This window comes from Myotis lucifugus, unplaced genomic scaffold (assembly GCF_000147115.1).
Source record: "Myotis lucifugus unplaced genomic scaffold, Myoluc2.0 scaffold_90, whole genome shotgun sequence".
NCBI lineage: Eukaryota > Metazoa > Chordata > Mammalia > Chiroptera > Vespertilionidae > Myotis > Myotis lucifugus.
In genome coordinates this window covers 4,498,490-4,519,353 of record NW_005871138.1, presented here as the reverse complement: position 1 = coordinate 4,519,353, position 20,864 = coordinate 4,498,490, and the positions used below count along the sequence as shown (strand labels likewise).

The following is a 20,864-nucleotide window of genomic DNA, read 5'->3' as shown; positions in this document are numbered from 1 at the left end:
GAAGGTGGTACAGAGCCCACCCGGCCCTGTGCCACAGCAGCATCAATAAATTAATTAGTGTATTCATTCATTCATTCATTCATTCATTGAAAACATATTTACTGAGTACTCACTGTGCGCTGGGCAGTGCTCAGGGTGCTTGGATATAACTGTGAACACAGTAGTCCAAAACCTCTATTAGTCATTCATGTATTATTTTATTTAGCAAATGTTTATTGAGGGCCTATTATGTGCAAGGCACTGTCTTTGGCCCTTGGGATAATCAGCAACCAAACAGTGAATTTATATTTTAGTAAAGGGAACAGGAAATAAGTGTATTTTTAAAATCAAGTATATTTCCTTTTAGATGGTAAAAGTTATATGAGGAAGCAAAAGCACCCCTAGGAAGGGATCAGCAAGCTATGGCCCATGGGCCAAATCTGGCCCTCTTATTTGTTTGTAAATAAAGCTTTATTGGAACACAGCGACACTTGTTAGTTTAAATATTGACTATGGCCCTAGCTGGTTTGGCTTGGTGGATAGGGCATTGGCCTGCGGACTGAAAGGTCCCAGGTTCAATTCCAGTCAAGGGCACGTGCCTGGGTTGTGGGCTCAATCTTCAGTGTGGGGTGTGCAGGGCAGCTGATCAATAATTCTCTCTCATCATTGATGTTTCTCTCTCTCTCTTCCTCTCTGAAATCAATAAAAATATATTTTTTAAAAATTGATTATGGCTACTTTCATGCTACAAGGCAGAGTTGAATAGCTGTATGACCCACAAAGCCAAAAGCATTTATTATTTGTATCTTTGCAGAAAATGTTCTCTCCTCTGGGACATCTAAGGGAAAGTGTCATAGAGGCAGTTGGAAAAGTGAGCTTTTTTTTCTGTAAAACAAGGTACTGCCTGGTGCTCAGGCCACACCCGCACTCCAGTTTTGTGCCCCAAGTCATCCCCAGCCTTGTTCCTTCAGTTCTGCTGGGATTACTTCCTCCTAAAGTAGGAAACCCACTGTCCGTCGCTCATTTTTCTAGACCTCCTCCCTCCACAGGGCATCAGTCCGGGAAGCTGTCTGAAACTTAAAATGACTCAGATTATTTTCTGAGCAAGAACACACGGGGATTATCACGTTTGTTCCAGATACAGTTTTAGTAAACAAAACGCATGTCTAATGGGACTGTCATTGTCCCAGTCTGATGCCTCTGTCTGCTCTGATGCAAGCATGTCAGGGTCCTCTCGGCATCGGGAGGGCATTATACGGCCTCCTTCACCCATATTGCCACGGCTGGGAGGTTCTGCCTGTAAATAGAGGCTTAAAAAGGTACTGCGTTCTCTACCCCCACCTCCTCCAGCAGCCATATGTAATTCTAACAGTATGGCGTTTTCACTCCCGTTTCATTTATGTATGGCAAGGACTTTTATTTTTTTTAAAGAAGCATTTTTAGAGCAGGAAAATGACAGCCCAACAAGAAGGCATAACTGTACTGGTTTTCAGAAGTGTGGCAATACTGCAGATCTGATGCACAGCGAGGCATGAATCAGATTCTATTAAACATCTCTGGGACGGGTGACACCAGGGTATTATCCAAGATGATTAATTCGCCTTGGTTATTATGGACACAGACGAGCCTGACAAAATTGCATTTCATTCCCCGCTGAATTTGTAAAATCACTGTACATGTAATAAGTTACAGTGCTGGGTGCCCTCTCCATTGGACTGGGTTTCAGGTTTGGATAAGGTACCATTTTCCTCATTTCGAAACAGAGTTAGAAAACACTGAATTGAAGGACAGTCTCTTAGCTGAGATGTTCACATGTAGGGCGTGGGTTTTATGTGTTCAAATGGTAGATGGTAGGGTGGCTATATTATTTGTTGTCCAAACCAGGACAATTTTAAAGTGAAAGTGGGCACTGTTAAAAATCACCCTAGGCCCTGGCCAGTGTGGCTCAGTTGGTTGGGCATCGTCCCATGGACCGAGAGGTTGCCAGTTGGATTCCCGGTTAGGACACATGCCCAGGTTGCGGGCTCAATCCCCAGGAGGGGGCGTGCAGGAGGTAGCTGATCGATGTTTTGCTCTCGCGTTGATGTTTCTCTCACTCCCTCCTCTCTCTCTCTAAAATAAATACAAGCGTATTTTTTAAAAAATACCCTGGGACAAGAGGCAAAAACCAGGAGTGTCCTGGGCTGATGAGGATCGGTATGTGTGAATAGTGGTCGAGCACACGCTGGCTTTGGATAGTCAGGGCTTCTGGTCCTTGTTTCCATAAATGCTATTCATGTGACTTTGGATACGTCATTTTGCCTTTTTGAACCTCATTTTCCAAAATGGAAAAGATATTTAACACGTCTGCTTACACCTCAGGTCTTCTCTTCCCTTCCTTGGGTAGGGAGGAAGGAATCGTGGTGACTGCCTGTCATGTGTCTCCACATCTGTCTCCTCCAGTGACTCTCTCAGCTGTCAGGAGTGAGCAGGTGGGATCACTTGCCAGAGGTCCCTCAGCAAGTAGGTGTCAGGACTGAAATTCCCTCAGGCCCTCCATTCTTTCTGCAGATCCAAAAAACAGTACTCACTGATTATGAATTCCTAGAATCTTCAAGCTTTTGGGGGAAAAAATATTTGAAATACTTAAAAGCATTCGGAACCCCTAAGTCCTGTGTGAACTTAAGGTATTGCCGCTGTTACGCTGTCACTTCTGGTTGTTCAGTGGGCTGGACTCCACAGGGTACAAGAAAGCAGAGGAGGTCCCCCCCCACCATCTTCTTCCTCCCCAGCTCCTGGTCTCGGAAATCTGCCGTGAGGACTGGGGTGGTCCTCTGCAGCTACGGGAGACCCTGGGATCGGGACAGAGTGCAGTGTCATTAAAGGACCAGGGTCACCCATTTTGCCGACTGGTCCGTTGATGGCCTGCAGCTGATGCCCACCACTGGTGCCCACTGATATAGAGGCTGTCTCATGCTGGCTCTTTTCCACGAGGCACGCTGAACTGGGGATTCACTCTGCAGCTAGTACACCTGCTGACACACCTCCTACTGCTGAGGTCCCCAACCCTATCAGGCTACTGTCTTGAGTGGGGCCCTCTAATTGCCTTCAGCTGCCTGTCTTCCTTAGCTTTCACTTGCCCCTCAGCAACTCCCACCTCTTTGCTTGGCAACCCATGTACGTGCAGATTGCTCGCTCTCTCTCGCTCGCTCTCTCTCTCTCTCTCTCTCTCGTTCTCTCAATCTCTTCATTTCAGGCAGCTCCTATTATCCTCCATCTTCCAAAACCTCCCAGCGACGGTGTCCTCCTGAGCCTCTCAACTCTGGGGACGCAAGGTGGCTGCTCCTGAGAGCTCTCTCACCAGGCTCTGCCAGGGAGTGCGATGCCACTTCCTTTTTGTGCTGTACTCAGAGTCCCCACAAGCTGTGCTCCTGGGGCCTTTCTCACTTGACGTGAAAGTGGGGGCCAGGATGGGAGAAAAGTCAAATCACCCTCCTACAGTTCCCTCCGTGAATCGTCTGCCTTGCTCTTATACAGAGTTGGGGTGGGTGATGGAAATGGATAGTCCAAGTGTCAGTCAGAGAACCTTGTAGTAACCATTAATGGGGATAAAGTAGAAAGCCATGGAATAATGAAAGTTATACTTCCCCAAGAAGACATGATCATTAATTTGTAAATACTTAATAACATAGATGTGAAATAAATGAAGCAAAAAAATTGAACAGAAATACAAGAAGGAATAGATAAAATTACAATCATGGTGGACATTTTTAACATACCTCTCTCAGAAACCAATGGATCAAGCAGAAAAAGAAAATGAATAGTCATTTAGAAGATTTAAACAACAGAATTAAGCTGGAAATAATAAACATTTATGCGAATTAGCCTTATACTGTGTTACAAAAGAACTTCTCAATGATTTTCAAAGAATCAATATATCTTTCATTCCTTTTAGGGTATCTAAAGAGGAATGAAAGAGCTTTTTTTCCCTTCTTCTTAGTGGTTTACTATTTTGTTAGCCTTTTCAAAAAAGCAGCTCTTCTTTAGATTATCTGAAATTTGTTTTCTGTTTTATTACTCTTTCTTCAACTGACATTTGGTTTATTTTGTTATTCTATTTCTAGCTTTTTGAGTTGAGTGCTGAGCTCATTTCTTTTGTATTTCTTATCTTCTAGTAAATGTATTTAGGTAAAAAGTTATAAACTTTCCATTGTTCCTCTCTCACAGGTTTTGCAGGCAGTGTTTTCATTATCTGTAATATCAGTTGTGATTTCCTCTGTAACCCAAAGCCATTTAGAAGATTGCTCTTAAAGCACCTAAGTTTTTAGGAGCATCTGCCTCCCTTCATTATTTTTTCTGCTCCTTTGTGCTCTACCTTCTTTGTTTTTTTTGTTAAAAACTAGGTTAGTGCATTTAGATCCTAGAGCAGTGATGGCGAACGTATGACACGCGTGTCAGAGGTGACATGCGAACTCATTTTTTTGGTTGATTTTTCTTTGTTAAATGGCATTTAAATATATAAAATAAATATCAAAAATATAAGTGTTTGTTTTGCTATGGTTGCAAATATCAAAAAATTTCTATATGTGACATGGCACCAGAGTTAAGTTAGGGTTTTTCAAAATGCTGACACGCCGAGCTCAAAAGGTTCGCCATCACTGGCCTAGAGTGTGGTCTGTATCATTTCAACCTTTTGAAAAGTTCAAGATGATCTGTGTATCTAGTACATGATCATGTGTTTAAACTGTTCCATGGACATTTGACAATAATATGTATTCTTTAAATATTGGGACAGATCAAGAGGGGAAATTATGTTATGCAAGTCTTCTATCCTTCCTGATTTTTATCTGATTAATTTGTCCATTTTTGCAGAGATGTGTTAGTGGTTTTATTAAATCCTCCTTGTACTTCTAAAAGTATTTTACATTTTATATTCCTGTGGTTTATTAGTCAACATAAAAATTTTTGTCTTTCAGTTCTTCTTAGTGGATTATATCATTTGTCAACTTAAGTATTCCACTTGGTCTCTGTAATGCTTTTTGCCCTGAATTGTACTTAATTTGTTATTAAATTTTCCATTTTTGCTTTTTATTTGCCTGATATATTTGCTAATTTTTAGACTTCTGTGTCATTTTATTTTATATGTGGCTATTATAAATCTCATATAATAGATTCATTTATCTTAATCAAAATATTAATTTTTTGTCTTTTAATAATGGAATTAAAACATCTATATTTATTGTTATTACTAATATTTAGTGTTAGTATTGTCATTTTATGAAGGTTTTTATTATCATGTTTCATAGTTCATTACTATTTTTATTTCTTTTCAGATTTTTGTTAGATTGATTAGATTCTATTTTTTCCCCTTTCTTTTTGTTTGTTTCTCTAATGGTGTGGAATTTCTTTTTCCCCTTAAAATTTCAATAAATCACTAATAAATTCAGCAAAATTTGAAGTGTAAAATCAATACACAAAAAAATCAGCTGTGCTACTATACACCAGCAATGAATAATCCCACAAGGAAACTATGAAAACAATTTCATACATAATAGCGTTGAAAAGAATAAAATCTGTAGGAATAAATTTGACCAACAAAGTGAAAAACTTAAACACTGAAAACCATAAAACATTGCTGAAATAAATTAAAGAAGACCTAAATAAATGGAAGGGTAGCCCATATTTGTTGATTGAAAGATTTACTATTGGTAAGATGGTGATGCTACCCAAGTGATCTACAGATTCAATGCATTTCCTATCAGATTTCCACCAGCCTTTTGGGGCAGAAATGGAGTAACTGATCCTCAAATTCATATGAATTGTAAGGGACCCTGAATAGCCACAACAATCTTGAAAAAGAAGAACAAAGTTGGATGGCTCACACTTCAGAATTTCTACAGAGCTACAGTCTTCCAAACAGTGTGGTACTGGCATAAGGATAGACATATAGAACAATGACATAGAATTAAGAGTCCAGAAATAAACCCTAATATCTAAGGTCAGTTGAACTTAGAATGCCAAGACCATTGGATAGGAAAAGAGCAGGCTCTTCATCACACAGTGCTGGGACAACTGGATAGCAACACATAAAATAATGAAGTTGTACTCTACCTCATGCCATATACATGGGCCCATGACCTAAGTCTCAGGGCTAAAATCATAAAATTCTTAGAATAAATCATAGGAGTAATTCCTCATGACCTTGGATTTGGCTGTGGATCTTAGGTATGACATCAAAAGCATGAACAATGAAAGAAAAAATGGGTGAACTGGACTTTATCAAAATTAAAAACTTTTGTGCATTAAAGAGCATTACAAAGAAAGTAAAAAGACAGCCTACAGAATGGGAGAGAAATATTTGCAAATTCTATATCTTATAAGGGTCTAGTATCTATAATACCTAAAGAAGCACTCTTACAATACAACAACAAAAAGACAAACAACCTAATTTAAAAATGGACAAAAGACTTGAATAGATATTTCTCCAAAGAAGACATGCAAATGGCCAAGACACATATGAAAAGGTGCTCAACATCGTTAGTCATTGGGGAACTACAAGTCAAAGCTACATCAAGATACCACCTCACACTCACTAGGATGGCTATAATGAAAACAGTGGGTCCTGAGTGTTGTCTGTGAGGATGTGGAGAAATTGGAATCCTTCCTGAATTGCTGGTTGAATGTAAAATTTGAATGGTTCCTCAAAAAGTTAAACATATAATTACCATATGACCCAGCAATTCCACTCCTAGTTATATAACCAAAAGAATTGAAAACAAGGACTCAAATGTACATACTTGCTCAAACCAGTACTATTCACAATAGCCAAAAGATGGAGACAGCTTAAATATCTATAAATGGATGTATGGATAGACAAATTGTGGTATATACATACAGTGGAATATTATTTAGCCATATAACGGAATGAAGTAATGATGCATACTACAACATGGATGGACCTTGAAAGCATTATGCTCAGCGAAAGAAGCCAAACACAAAAGGTCACATATTGTATGGTTCCATTTATACACAAAATAGGTAAACTATCCAGAGTAGGTGACAGAATGCAGATTGGTGGTTACCAGGCATTTGGGGGGCAGGGGAATAGGGAGAAATTGCTTAATGGGTGTGGGGTTTCCTTTGAGGATGATGAAATGTTTTGAAATTAGATAGAGATAATGATTGTAAAACATTGTAAATGTACTAAATGCCACTGAGGTGTTCATTTTAAAATGGTAAATTTTATTTAATGTAAATTTTACCTTAAGAAATGGTAACAAATGTATTTAAACTTATATTTTTCCTTGCAATATCAATAATTGGTCAGTATCTGTAATTTTCTCCTTTAAGAATGGCACAACTTCTAGCTGAAATCCTCTAGGTTTTTAGTTTGTGATCATTATTAAATTTATAATCCCATACCTCTTCTATTTTAGGAATCTTTATAAAATTGTCACATTAAATCCTGCAGTTATCTTAGGAACAGCTGCTTTTTTCAGCTCACCACTCCTAGAAATCTCTTGGGTTTACGTTTTTTTCTTGAAGTTCAAGCTTTGAGTATTTGTCTCAGAAATAATTATTTAAAAGAATTTATGTATTTTTTACTTCCTATCATTGATTTTTCTATTCCTTTGTCATTTTATTTTATTGTGGTAAGTGAATGAATTTATTCTGAGAATTTTGTAGAACATACACTTATCTCTGCAACAGGCTTCTGGTCCATTGGATGTTCTCAGATTTCTTCCTCTCCACCACCTCCTCAAGAACAGAGAAAGGGCTACCCTCTGCCCATTTTCTACCCTGCCTTGAGGAGTCATTGCCTTCAATATTTTAAAATATGTTTTTATTGATTTTTATAGAGAGAGGCAAAGAGAGGGATAGAGAGATAGAAACATCGATGAGAGAGAAACATCATCGATCGGCTGCCTCCTACACACCCTCTACTGGGGATGTAGCCTACAACCTGGGCATGTGCCCTGACTGAGAATTGAACTGGTGACCTCTTGTTTCCTGGGTCAACACTTAACCACTGAGCCACACTGGCCAGGCTGCTTTCAATATTTTATTAACACCCTTCCTCCTAGGAATTCTAGGAGAAGGCTTACTCTTCTCTAACCCAAGGGGAAAACCACAGGCCATTTGAGTCAGTCCAGCATTCTTCCCTCCCTGGATTGGTGCAGGAAAAACCCAATAGCCTCCTTCTCAAGTCCCCTTCTATCCCAGCCACATTGCTTTGCTTTGAATCCCAGAGTTGATTTGGAAAGAGAAGCACAAATGGAGGAATTGAGGGACAAGGTTATTGTAGTAGTCGCATAACCCATATCTGCTTGGTATGGAGCTCTCTTCCACCTTGCGTGTTGGTAACCTCCTGGCCCTGACATTTGCCTCAATGCCTCCTCCCCCCAACTCACTCCCACAAAGAACAGTCAGTTATAGTTTTTCATGCACCACTTCCTTGAAGTGAGGAATGCTGGACTGAATCAAACAGCCTGAGTCTTACCCTTGGGCCAGAGTCAAGAATAAGCTTTCTCCTAGACAGGGGATCTTCATGGTCAGCCAATCCATTCATTTTCTTACCACTATTTCTTCTGGCATTTGGTGAGTAGATCGTTAGTTTATTCGTTCACTCGTTAATTCATTCGTTCATTCGTTCATTCGTTTGTTCAGCAAATAGTTCTGTGCACTTGTTACATACCAGGCACTGCAAAGAAACTAGAGATATAACAATGGCAAAACATATGAAAACCTCCTCCTTCATGGAGCTGACATTCTAGTGAGGGAAACAGATACTAATTAATAAACACAATAAATAGACAAAATATATTGAATGTTAGAAGATGGCAGTTGATAAAAAGGAAATACTAGAGCATGGCCGATGTTTTGCGATTTTAAATTGAACAGTGAGCACAGACTTCATTGAGAAGGAGATGTTTGAGTCCAGGCCTGATGGGGCGATGGAATGAGCTGTGTGAATATTTGCGAGAAGCATGAGCTAGGGCAGCGGTTCTCAACCTGTGGGTCGTGACCCCTTTGGGGGTCGAACGGCCCTTTCACAGGGGTCGCCTAAGACCATCGGAAAACACATATATAATTACATATTGTTTTGTGATAAATCACTATGCTTTAATTATGTTCAATTTGTAACAACGAAATTGGGGGTCACCACAACATGAGGAACTGTATTAAAGGGTCGCGGCATTAGGAAGGTTGAGAACCACTGCTCTAGGTAGAGCAAACAGTCAATGAAAAGGCTCTGAGGCAGAAGCACACCTAGTTTGCCAGAGTGGCATGAACAAGGAGAGTACGTAGTAGGAGGTGATGTGAAGGAAGTGAAAGGCACAGAGGTGGGAGTGAGGGCACTAGACCAGGTAGCTATTCTAAAGACCCTGTTCGTACTGGGAGTGAGAAGGGGACCACTGGAGGGTGGTGAGCAAAGGTGCGATGCGATCTTACATGTTAACAGAATAGTTCTGGCCCCTGGGTGAAAACAGACCGTAGCATAGGTGAGGCAGGGCAATCAGATAGGAGACTACCGTAAAGAGGATGATGGCTTGGGCCAGAGTGGTCACACCTTAATACTTATTCCAAAGATGGAGCCAGTAGGGTTTCCTGAAAGAATTGGTGTAGGATGTGAGAAGAAGAAAGGAGTCCAGGATAGCCCCAAGGCCTTTGGCCTGAGCAACCAGAAGGCTGGACTTGCCATTAGTTGAGGAAGGGAGGACCATGGATGGACAGGTTCTCTTTTGGACACATTAAGTTTGAGAAGTCTATTAAATGTCAAGCAGAGGTGTCATATAACTGGGCTATGTGCATCTGCAATTCGGTGGAGAGGTTCGTGCTGGAGATAAATTTGAAGACACGTGGGGTCAGCAGCACATCGATGGGGTTTGAATGACAGCACAAAGGACGGAGTGTGCTTAGAGGAGAGGTTTGGAATCTGAGCTCTGTGACACATCAACACTCATAGGTTGGGGGGAAGAATGGGGACCAGCAAAGGACATGGAGAGGAAGTGGCTTGTGATTTAGGAAGATCAACATGTGTGGTGCCCCAGAAGCCGGTGAAGAAATTTGTTCCCAGGAGGAGGGGGGTGGACAACTAGGTCAAATGCTGCCAAGAAGATCAAGGTAGTCAGGTGGGGATGGAGATTTGACCATTGGATTTAGTAACACAGGGGTTATTGGTGACCTTGCCAAGCAGTTTTGGTGGACGGTGGGATGAAGATGTGATTGCAGTGGGTTTGTGAGAAAGCGGGTGGAAGGGAGAGACGGCTCTTTCCAGAGGTTTCCCTGTAAGGCTTTGCTAATAATTTTAGCTTCTAGAACTCTTACAACTCGGATCCCTTTCTTCATTCTCATGAGGACACTGGTGCTAGAGAGCAAATTAGGCACCACTGAGTGCCCGTCTCTGACTCAGGGGAAGTGCGAAATGGGAATCTTGGAGTGTGGGAAAATGCTGGATTCAGAGTCACAGACCTGGGTGTGAATCCCACCCAAGACTCACTAGCTCTGTGACACCTCCACTCTTTAAGCTTCATCTTTGTCTGCAAAATGGAGAGAATCACCACTTCTTTGCAGAACTCATACAGATTACGTGGACAGTGCATGTCGAAAAGCGGGTCTGGTGCCTGGCACACAGTAGGCGCTCAGTATGAGTCCGTAGCAGAAGGGGTTGGTCTTCAGTTGTCACGCATTTGGGGTTTGATTGCATTCGAAGGAGGCATGTACGTGTTTGCATGTCTAATTATTTTTAAGTGTGCTAATTGCCTCTTTAAATGAATTGTCATAACTGTGTTATTCCAATATTTTGATACAACATATGCTTACATTTCCAAAAGGCTTCTGGTGGATTGGGCCGGTTCCAGTGTGCTGAGGTTTTGGTTTTGAAGTGAAAGGAATGGACTTGTGCAGCCATTTAGTATCCACTGGACACGTGCTATGTGCCAGCACCTGTTCTGGGTGCTGGTGGGCAGAGCGGAAGGTGGGACATTGACAAACATGAACAATAGGTCACGTAGGGACTTAGGATCTGTCAGGAGGGATAGATTTGAAGACACGTGGGTGAGGTCTAAATCTAAAGCCTGGTGCACTCTCCCATTTCATGTGCTCATTCAGCACCTTCTAATTGAGCACCTACTGTGTGCCAGGCACACTGGTGACAAGACAGCCTTGGCCCCTGCCCCCATGGAGCCAGAGGTCTGGGGGACAGGAGGCAGCAGAGGGTAAGTCAGAATCAGACATAATTTCAGGAGGCAATGATACTATAGGGAGCACATACAACGGGCTGCGAGGGGGGATGAGAGGAGGGGGGTCTTATTGTAGGATGGGTAGGGGGCTGGGAGGGCTTCCTGGAACTCTTGTTTTCTGAGTTATACGATGCCAGTGGCTGAGTCCCATCTAAAGAAAATCAGCCCCAGCCCATCTCCATGATTAGGCTGAAGGCAGACCACCTCTTGGTGCACAGACCAGTGTTGTGAGGCGTTAGGAGCATTCACAGCGGGGAAAACAAGTGCATGGGCTGCTGTGTACTCACTCTGTGTCCTTGGAGAAGTTTCTTAATGTCTCTGAAACTCCAGGCAAACACAACAACAACAGCAATAACAACCAACACAGAGAGCTGGCTATGTTCCAGTGTCCTGAGCAATTTGCACGTACTGATTTATTTGCTCTTGATAGCAAGTCTGTGGTTTGTACTGTTATTACCCTCTTTTCACATATGAAGAAACAGGCACAGAGAGGTTAACTGACTTGCCCAAAGTCACACAGCTAGTGCACAGAGAAACCAGAATTCAAACCAGGCTCTCTGGCTCTTAACCGCTTGCGCCATGCTGCCTCCTGAACAACAGGGACGGTAACGCCCACCTCCAGGGCATCATGAGGGATAGGTGGGATGCTGACATGCGTGCTTATGGCATTCTGCCCTAGGAACTGGCTCATGCATCCATTCAACTAATTGGTTTTGACCTCTTACTTTGTGCCAGGTTCTGGAAAACAGGACATACAAGGACTGTCCTGGCAGAACTCACATTAAACATTAAACAAATAATTAGACAAGAAGTTAGTTAGCGACAAGGTCGATGAGTGCTTCCAAGGAGAAATGCAGGGCAACCTGGGGATGTACTATGGGATCTGACCTACTCGGGAGAGTATTAGAGAAGACATTTACACCAAACCTGCTGAGGCATGAGTAAGAATGAGCCAGATGAAGGGGGAACAAGGGGTGGGGCAGAGAATTCCAGTAGAGGGAATGCTCATCATTTCTTTCCAACGTTGTATTGGGACATCCTGGTCTGAGCAGCAATGAGGGGAAAAATGAACAAATCAGGATCAGAAAGGGAGGTTTCTAGTATGGCTCCTAGCTTGTGCTCCGAGGAGAAAGTTTGTACTGTTCAAGGTGAGAAAGACCAGGAGAGAACCCAGTTGGGCCGGGTATTGGGAGCACATAAGAGAAAGTCGTCCTGCTGTCCTGGAAAACCACAGGCCCGGAGTCAGGACACTTTAGCTCTATTTCCAACTCATATACTAACCTGGGGTGAGCCACTGTCCTTCCATGGTGGATGGTGGGATGAGTAGTTCTCCCATCTGTAAAATGGGTGGGCTGGGACAATGGATTCACGGCGGGCTGTCGTGGTCAGATCTGGTGGGAAAACAGAGCAGGTGAACGGGAGCTGGCCCCACCAGGAGGGCAGGTGTTGGTACTCAGACCTTCTAGCAGGAGGCTGCACCCATCTGGGGACGGGGCAGGAGCCTGACCAGGGGGCCATCTTGTTATCACCGTTGTTATTGGTGCTGTCGAGCATGTCCTGCACTTGTAAGTCACTGACCCTTGACAACGTGCCCTTTGAATGTTCTAGACCTACAACAGCCAGAACGAGAGCAACGAAGACTATGAGATCCCCCCGATAACACCTCCCAACCTCCCAGAGCCGTCCCTCCTGCACCTGGGGGACCACGAAGCTGGCTACCACTCGCTGTGCCACAGCCTCGCGCCCAACGGACTGCTCCCTGCCTACTCCTACCAGGCCATGGACCTCCCGGCCATCATGGTGTCCAACATGCTGGCCCAAGACAGCCACCTGCTGTCGGGCCAGCTGCCCACGGTGAGTTGCTGTTTCACCATAGTTCCCGCCAGTCCCAGCAGGGAAGCGGGTTGGCAGGGAAGCAGAATGTTCGTGCCTTGATGAGGACCCTGTGCTCGTGTGCAGGGTCTGGGCTCTGGGTTGCTTGCATGGGCATCTGCAGACTCTGGGGCTGGGCATGGAGGAAAGTGGATGTCTTCACACTGCTCACTTCTGGAACCCTGTTTAGCATTCTTTGTATTCTTTTTAATAGTATAAATTACCTGAATTTTTATTTTTAACAGTTTTATTGGGGTCTAATTCATATGCCTTATAATTCACCAATTTAAAGTGTACAATTCAGTCGCTTTTAGTATATCCAAGTTGTGAAACTGTCAATACAATCCACTTTATGTTTTTGTTTTTGTTTTTGTTTTAATCTGAGTGAGAAATAAAAGGAGAGAAAGGAGCGGGGAGGGAAGAAGCCAACTCAAGATCCACATTTTATAATGTTGGAGGTCTGGCTAAAGAGCTCAGTGGAAATTGATGCTCCATTTCTTGAGGAACAATTTTCTGTGGGCCCATCAATAATGCAGGGCCTGAGCTTCCTCTTCTCTCTCTAGGAGAACTGAAGATACCACAGCCGTATGGTTTTCATTCCACTTTGACAGAATGCTTATACCTGAGCTGCTTGGCAGCCAATTTCCTAACAAAAGCTTCCCCCACCCCTTTAGACTGTCCCAGTTGGGGATTTATGCAAACACGAGCCAGGGTAGGGCTGTGAGTGCAGAGGTGAGGATGGTTGTGGTTCGGGGCCACGGTGTCACAGGCCTTTGGTGATCGATGGCGACCATGTGGAGCCGTGTGCGGGCTCCGGCGTCCTACAGACTTGCCTTAGATCTCAGCTCCGCTGTCACACTTCAGTTCCCTGGTCTTGGAATCATCACAGTGCCCACCTCCTGGTTGCCGTAAAGTGTACCTGAGATAACGTAGGCAAAGTCTTAGCCAATGTCCGCCACTGAGTAAACCATTGGGGGATATTTGCTGTTAGTAGTAGTATCAATAAAAGTGAATTCCCCACTGTAACTGAATGGCAGTGTGTGCCTGTCAGTCGCATTTAGCTAAAGGAACAGGCTCTCAGGTACCTTTGTAGGGTCACCTGGTTATTATAGCTCTGATAATTACAAGAGATGTTATCTGTTTATCAAAGATGACCCCCTGATCGCTCCTCCTAGGAAATGCTTCTGTTGGGCTCGGTCCAAATAGCCACTTTGCAGTCATTCTCCAGATTTCTTTCAAACAAGCTCATGTTAAAGATGCTTCACAAGTTCAGATTGCTTTAATTCTTCCATTAGGCAGCGTTTTCAAGGGCCCATTGAGTTTTATATTCCCTTGTTAAGGAATGAAAGATAAGCCAAGTCTTTTACCCAGGGAAGGGCTACTGGACCAATTAGGAAACCAGGTAAGAACATGTCCGTCCATCGGGACTCCAGCAAAGAGAGACAAGCACCATGAAGACAAATCCTTAAATTTGTCAGAGCTGCAGGAAGCAGGTGTGTGTCTGTGTGTGGATGGATGTGCATTCTGTGTGGGTGATGCTGGAATGTGTGTCATCACCTGTTAGGAATCAAGCACCATGCAGAGGGCTTTACAAACATGTTCTCACATAAAGCTCCCCAAACCGAGTGAGGCAGATATTACTGTAATGAGGAGATGGAGGCTCAGACCAGTAGGTGACTGCATCAGTGTCCTATGGCTGCTCTAGCAAATAGTCACAAACTTGATGGCCTAAAACAACCAGAAACAGACTTTCTCATAGCTCTGGAGGCTAGAAGTTGAACTCGGTATCACTGGGCCCAGATCAGGCTGTCAGAAGGGTGAGCTGCTTTTGGAAGCTCTGGGGCAACCTGTTCCTTGCTGCTTCTAGCTTCTAGTGGTGGCCCATATTCTTGGCTTGTGGCCGCATCCGTCTAACCTGTCTTCACGTCACTGTCACCTTCTCTTGTCATTGAAATCTCCCCCTGCCTTTCTTAGAAGGATGCTTGTGATGGCATTAGGAATAATTTAGGAGAATCTCCTTAGCTCTGGAGCCTTCACTTAATCACACCCACAAAGACTGTTGGGTTTCCCCCTCAAATACAGTAACATTTACAGGTTCCAGGAATTAGGACCTGATGTGCTTAGGGGACCATTTTTCAACCTACCAGTGATCAGCTGTGCAGCAGCCTTTATTGACCCCCTACTGGGGACCAGGCATTGTTCTGAGCCCGGGTCTATGAGATGCATTTGAACTCCTCCTGCAGGTGGAGAGATGAGTGAAAACTCCATTTCTGAAAATGTAGTAAATGCTCTGATGAGATCAGTATATGGTGCTATGTGTACCCAGAAGGGGCACCTTTAGGAAGTGATGTCCTGACACATAGTAGGCTCTATGAATAAATGAATAAATGAATGAATGTCACACAACTATTAAGTAAAAAAACCAAAAATACAAAAACCAACAGAATTCAAGTCCAGCTCTGTCCCCTACCATGCACCTCTCAGTTTTACCAGGTGTTTGAGGGCTGGAGCAGCTGGGCTGGGGGCCACAGGTGGCACCGAGGTGCCCTGATGGGCAGGATGCCACAGACACTGTTTGCACAGACTGCAATGCATATTGTCCCTGGAGACGTGGGTGAGGCTAAGGCATCTGACATCCATCTCATGAATGCAGAGTCCCTGTGGCTCTGACCCAGAGGCTGCCCTGGCCCTTGCGGCCTCCTGACCTGCATGGGAGTCGGTCCTTCGGCTCGAAAGCTATGGCTGCGGGCGGGAATCCTGTACAGTGGTGGAACAGGGCCCCTTTACAGAATTAAATCTGCTGAAGGCTTCTCCCTCGACTTCTGTGTCTTAACTGATTAAACATTCATTTCCAAGACAAAAAGAGTCAATTTAGTATGAAAGATATATTTTGCCGGTTTAATTTAAAGCGCTGCACCTCCATCTGACCCCTATTTTCATAACTCAATAATTTTATCCTGTGTTGATTGTCTCATTTTGAGAGAGATATTGTATGTATAAATCAGCTTCTAAAATACCCAAAGAAACCAGAAGAGTGGAATTTATTAAGGGGCCTCTAGTAAGTCTGAAATAATTTATTTTGGAGTCGTCCTTGGGAAATGTTCAAGCTTATAGTCCTGGTTTACCCGGGAGAGGAATTATCCTGGGGAGGGACAAAGCGTGATGCTCCCAGCCAAGTTCCCCGGGGACCTTGCACCCCTGGCAGGACCAGAGGAACCCCGGAGAGCCTGGGGCAGGTGGAGACGGGGCCTGACGGGAAATGAATGCTGGCACAGCTCTCCCTGTACGGGTTTCCCAAGGGCGGAGCCCTCGGGTCACTGGAGCTGTGTGGTCCCATCTCCGGCCTCGATTAATACTGGGGACGGTCACAGCTGTCATTCAAACCTTCTCCTCCAGCTTTGTCTGCTTCCTCTGAGATCTTGGACAAGTCACTTCTCTCCCAGCCCGAGTTTTGCCATCTAGGGAGTGGGAATTGGGATTCCAACTCTGGCAAACTCACACCTAGAAAAATGGCAATAGTGGCTTTGTCAGCTCTGACATGCTGGACAAGTGTATGGGTGTGAGGTCAGATAAACCTTCCACTGGCAGGATCGCACGTGCCTCTGACCTGGAGTTTACATCTTATTAACTTGGGTCAAAACCCTGCGTGCTAGAGGAGTTATCCTGGGAAGGGACAAAGCTTGCTGCTCCCAGACAAGTTCCCTGGGGACCTTACACCTTTGGCAGATCCTCTGTGCTCTGGGTCCCTGTCCCAAAGCATCTTACCAGGACTGGTCCTTGGGAGAGGGCAGGGGCTGTGGCCCAGGAACCCCCATGCCAAGCAAGGGGTCTCTCCAGGCTGGTCTCCTGGGGTAGACTGTGGGAGAGGGCTGGGTAGTACCTTAGTTGCCACTTCACCCCTTGCTTTAGAGATGGTTCCCATGGGCGAGCCTGGGTTAGGGATTGGCGCCTGGGGTCAGGGCTCAGGGCTCAGGGCTCAGGGCCACAGCCTGTGTTTGACTGTGGGAGCTCCTTTAAATTCCCCCTAAAACCTACCCTCTTCTCTTCCTGTGCTCTACTTTTCCCCTCCAGTCTCTCTCTCCTCCTCTTCCCCCCTCTTCTTCCTCATCCCTCTTCCCCCCAGGAGACTTGTTCTACCTCTGATTCTCACAGGTTGAGATGTAGGAGGATCCCCTCCCAAGTCTGAGGAAAAGAGACCAAAGACCCTCAGCACTTGGTGGTAGTTGAGACCCCCCGCCCAATCAAACCTAGTCATTTTATTGCCCTTAATGCATAATTTTTTGTTTTGTTTTGTTTTGTCTTAGGATTGTATCAGTTTTTGCTGTGTAACAAAACCACCTCAACACTTAGTGGCTTAAAGCAAACCATGAACTTTGACTATTTCTTGTGATTCTGTGGGTCAGCAAGGTAGCTCTTTTGTTTTGTTATGTTTTGTTTTGTTAGTCCTCACCCTAGGATATTTTTCCCCATTTATTTATTTATTTTTAAAGTGGCAGGGAGGGAACTAGACAGAGAGAGAGAAACATTGATGTGAGAGAGACAGCATTGGTTGCCTCCTACGTGCACCCCACCCAGGGTCAGGGATTGAGCCTGCAACCGAGGTATGTGCCCTTGACAGGAATAGAATCCGGGACCCTTCAGTCCGAGGTCCAGTGCTCCATCCACTGAGCCAGACCGGCTAGGGCAAGGTAGTTCTTTTGAACTGGACTGGCTTGGCTGATTTCTGGAGTCAGCTTACAGCTCGGCTGGGACTGCAGGGTCTAGGATGGCCTTGTTCACATCTCGGCAATTGGCCCAATGTCAGCTGGGGCCAATGGGGGTGACTTGGCTGCAGGTCTGTCGTCCCGTCGTGGCCTGGGCTCGTTCACATGGCTGTGATCACAGGGTTTCCGAGAGCATCAAGAAAGGGTAGGCCCCAATATGCAAGCACTTTTCAAATCTTCACTTACTATTGTCCCATTAGCCAAGTCACATGTCTAGCCCAGATTCAAGGGGGAGAGAAATGGACCCCACCTCTTGAAGGAAGAAATGGAAGAGTCATATTGCAGAAGGGCATGGCAGGGAGGCAGGGATGTGTAGCCATTTTTGTAATCTACTGTAATAAAGTTTTGCTTTTTGTGTGTTTTTGTTTTTTTTGACGTATAGCATCACCTAGTAGTTAGGAACATGGGCTTTGGGGTTAGGCCAAGCCAAGTTCAAACCCAGCTCCACCATTTGTTACCCTCCATTCCTGAGCCTCAGTTTCTTCATCTGTAAAATGGAGGCAGCCCTAACCAGTTTGGCTCAGTGGATAGAGCGTCGGCCTGCGGACTGAAGGGTCCCAGGTTCGATTCCGGTCAAGGGCATGTACCTTGGTTGCGGGCACATCCCCAGTAGGAGGTGTGCAGGAGGCAGCTGATCAATGTTTCTCTCTCATCGATGTTCCTAACTCTCTATCCTTCTCCCTTCCTCTCTGTAAGAAATCCATAAAATATATATTTTTTAAAAATAAAATAAAATGGAGGCAATATTATTGCCTCATAGGAACTCAGGAAGATTCAATCATCAGATGTAGGAAAAGTACTCAGCCCAGTGCCTGGCACACAGTAGGCATTCAATAAATGTAAACTCCTCTGTTTATTAATTGGTTCATTTTACTGACAGGGTTTGGGTGGCTTCAGTCTCATTTGTCCAGTCTGACCTGCTGGGGGTCAGCTTTGCTGGGGCAGTGGTCAGGCTGGCTCCCCAGTGGGGGGCTGGTCCAAGCAAGAGGTGGGTGTCAGAGGTGGATCAGACACTGAGGTGGTTGGGGTTGGGGAGAGGGCACCGTCTGGGGGGCGGGAGGGAGGGCATATGAAGTACACCAGGACCTCGGTCGGGGCGCGGAGCTTGAGAGCAACAGCAGAATGACAGTCCCCCCGCTTGTGCTTGCGAAGAAGAGAAGGTCCCAACCCCAACTCTTCCTGCTGGGTGACCAAGGGCAGGACCACCTTGGCGAAAGCAGGGGTCCGCAGGGCACTTCCTGCTTGGCCTTTTCCTGGGTGCCATGCTTTTGTCTCATTGCCCCCTGGGAGTGGGACTGGGAGTGCTCACCTCCCAAATGGGCCTCTGAGGACCCCAATGGGGGTAACCCAAGGCCCGGAGGTTCCTTTATACTCGGCAGAGTCCAGATGAAACTCCCTCCCCCCTCCCGCTTTTCAGAGGCAGTAAGCGAAAGAAATATGTCTTTTTACATTTTATAAAACTCAGAAAAATGACTTTAAACAGCTTTTGCTCCCCTGCTATAATTATTTATTTTCAAACACTCCTTCAGGGGACTGCTCCGTTTTCTTATCCTACACTCCTCTTTCTCATAAATGAACCATCACTTCAATAAATCATTATGAAAACAGAGACTAACACCGGCTCTGAAAGGTTGAAAGATTTATGTAACACATTTATGTTTCCCATTTTCTCATTCTGGTACTCGGCTGCAAAAGCTAAGCTAATAAAAGCTGCTATTAATATTTCTTGTTGCCTAGCAACCCCAGAGCGGGAGTAATAGCTTCAGCTAGAAAAATAGATGACCGATAAGGAAAAATTCAATTCTTTTATTATCTCAGGGGGAAATGGCCTTTTACTGGAACATTATGATGTACGAGTGCGAAGTTGAACACAAAAGGGTTTTTTTGTGTGTTTGTTTTTCTATTTTTAATGAACATTATTTTACCTCCACTAACTCTTTTAGGGCACTTTTGTTTTCTTTCACATGCCCACCCCCCTTCCCCCTTCCCTCATGCTTAATTTAGCAGCTATAGTAGTTAAGAACCTGTCAGCGTTTTTTAGTTTAAAAATGGCTTTTGCAAAGGTTTAGAACTCGGTCATAAAAATTCACTCCCTGTTAAAACTCAGGCCAGTGATAAGCCAACACAGGCTAGCTCTCTGTGAACAGGCTTGCGTTTGCGGAGAGATAAGACTCATGGTTTTCACTAAGAGAAAGGTCGGAAAAGAACAAAATGTGTTCTTTCCCATGTCCCAGTTTCCTTTGGAATTCTGGGATGCTGTCTCTTTGGAGAACTGTTTAAAGTTTGAAGTGTGTGTTCAAAGGGGGACAGGACGGGGCATGGACATTTATTGAGCACCTGCTGTGCACAGACTTGGTATCATTGCCTCTTTTCAACCACCCTCTGAAGTAGGAACTGTTATTATCCCCATTTTTCAGATGCAGAAACTGAGGCTTCGAGAGGCCAAGGAATCATCCCATGGTAGCCTGATGCCATGAAGTTTCACATCTTTGTGCTTTGGCATGAGGTGTCTCAACTTAGCATTACCAACATTTGGGGGGGGGGATAATTCTCTGCTGTGGGATGTCCTGTGCATTGTAGGCTACCCAGGCCTCTGCCCACTATTCATGGGCTCTAACAGCACTCCCCCAGTTGAAATAAAGATTTAAAATGTCTCCAGTCATTGTCAAATGTCCCCTGGAGGACAAAATTACCCCTGGTTGAGAACCACTGCCTGCTGTTCCCTCTGCTTGAAGGGCTCTTCTGCCTTGTCAACCTGGTGAACTCCTATTCCTGCATCAGAACCCAATTCAGAAGTCATCTTCTCTCTGAGGCTTTCTGGATGCTCTGGGCTGGGAGGAGGGTGAGGAAAGTGAGACACTGGACTTGATCACAAAATTTAAGGGAGTGCCAAAACACTCAGTAATCAAGATTAATAATATTTTCATATAGTATTTTTATAAATAAAATTACCACAAAAAGCCATGATGAACAGTAAATAAAAAAATTTGAATAGAGGTGGGATCAGCCTGAATTCATGACAACTGGT

The 20,864-nt window shown here is 44.5% G+C and overlaps 1 protein-coding gene across 1 annotated transcript in view; it reads left to right on the top strand.

Moving 5' to 3' along the window:
- The window catches only part of TOX2 (TOX high mobility group box family member 2), a gene marked incomplete at its 3' end in the record, with an annotated part of 110,961 nt that overhangs the window by 61,187 nt on the left and 28,910 nt on the right, over positions 1–20,864 (top strand). The window contains 1 exon segment of the mRNA XM_014458135.2: positions 12,810–13,055. Coding sequence (XP_014313621.1) covers positions 12,810–13,055 — 246 coding nt within the window.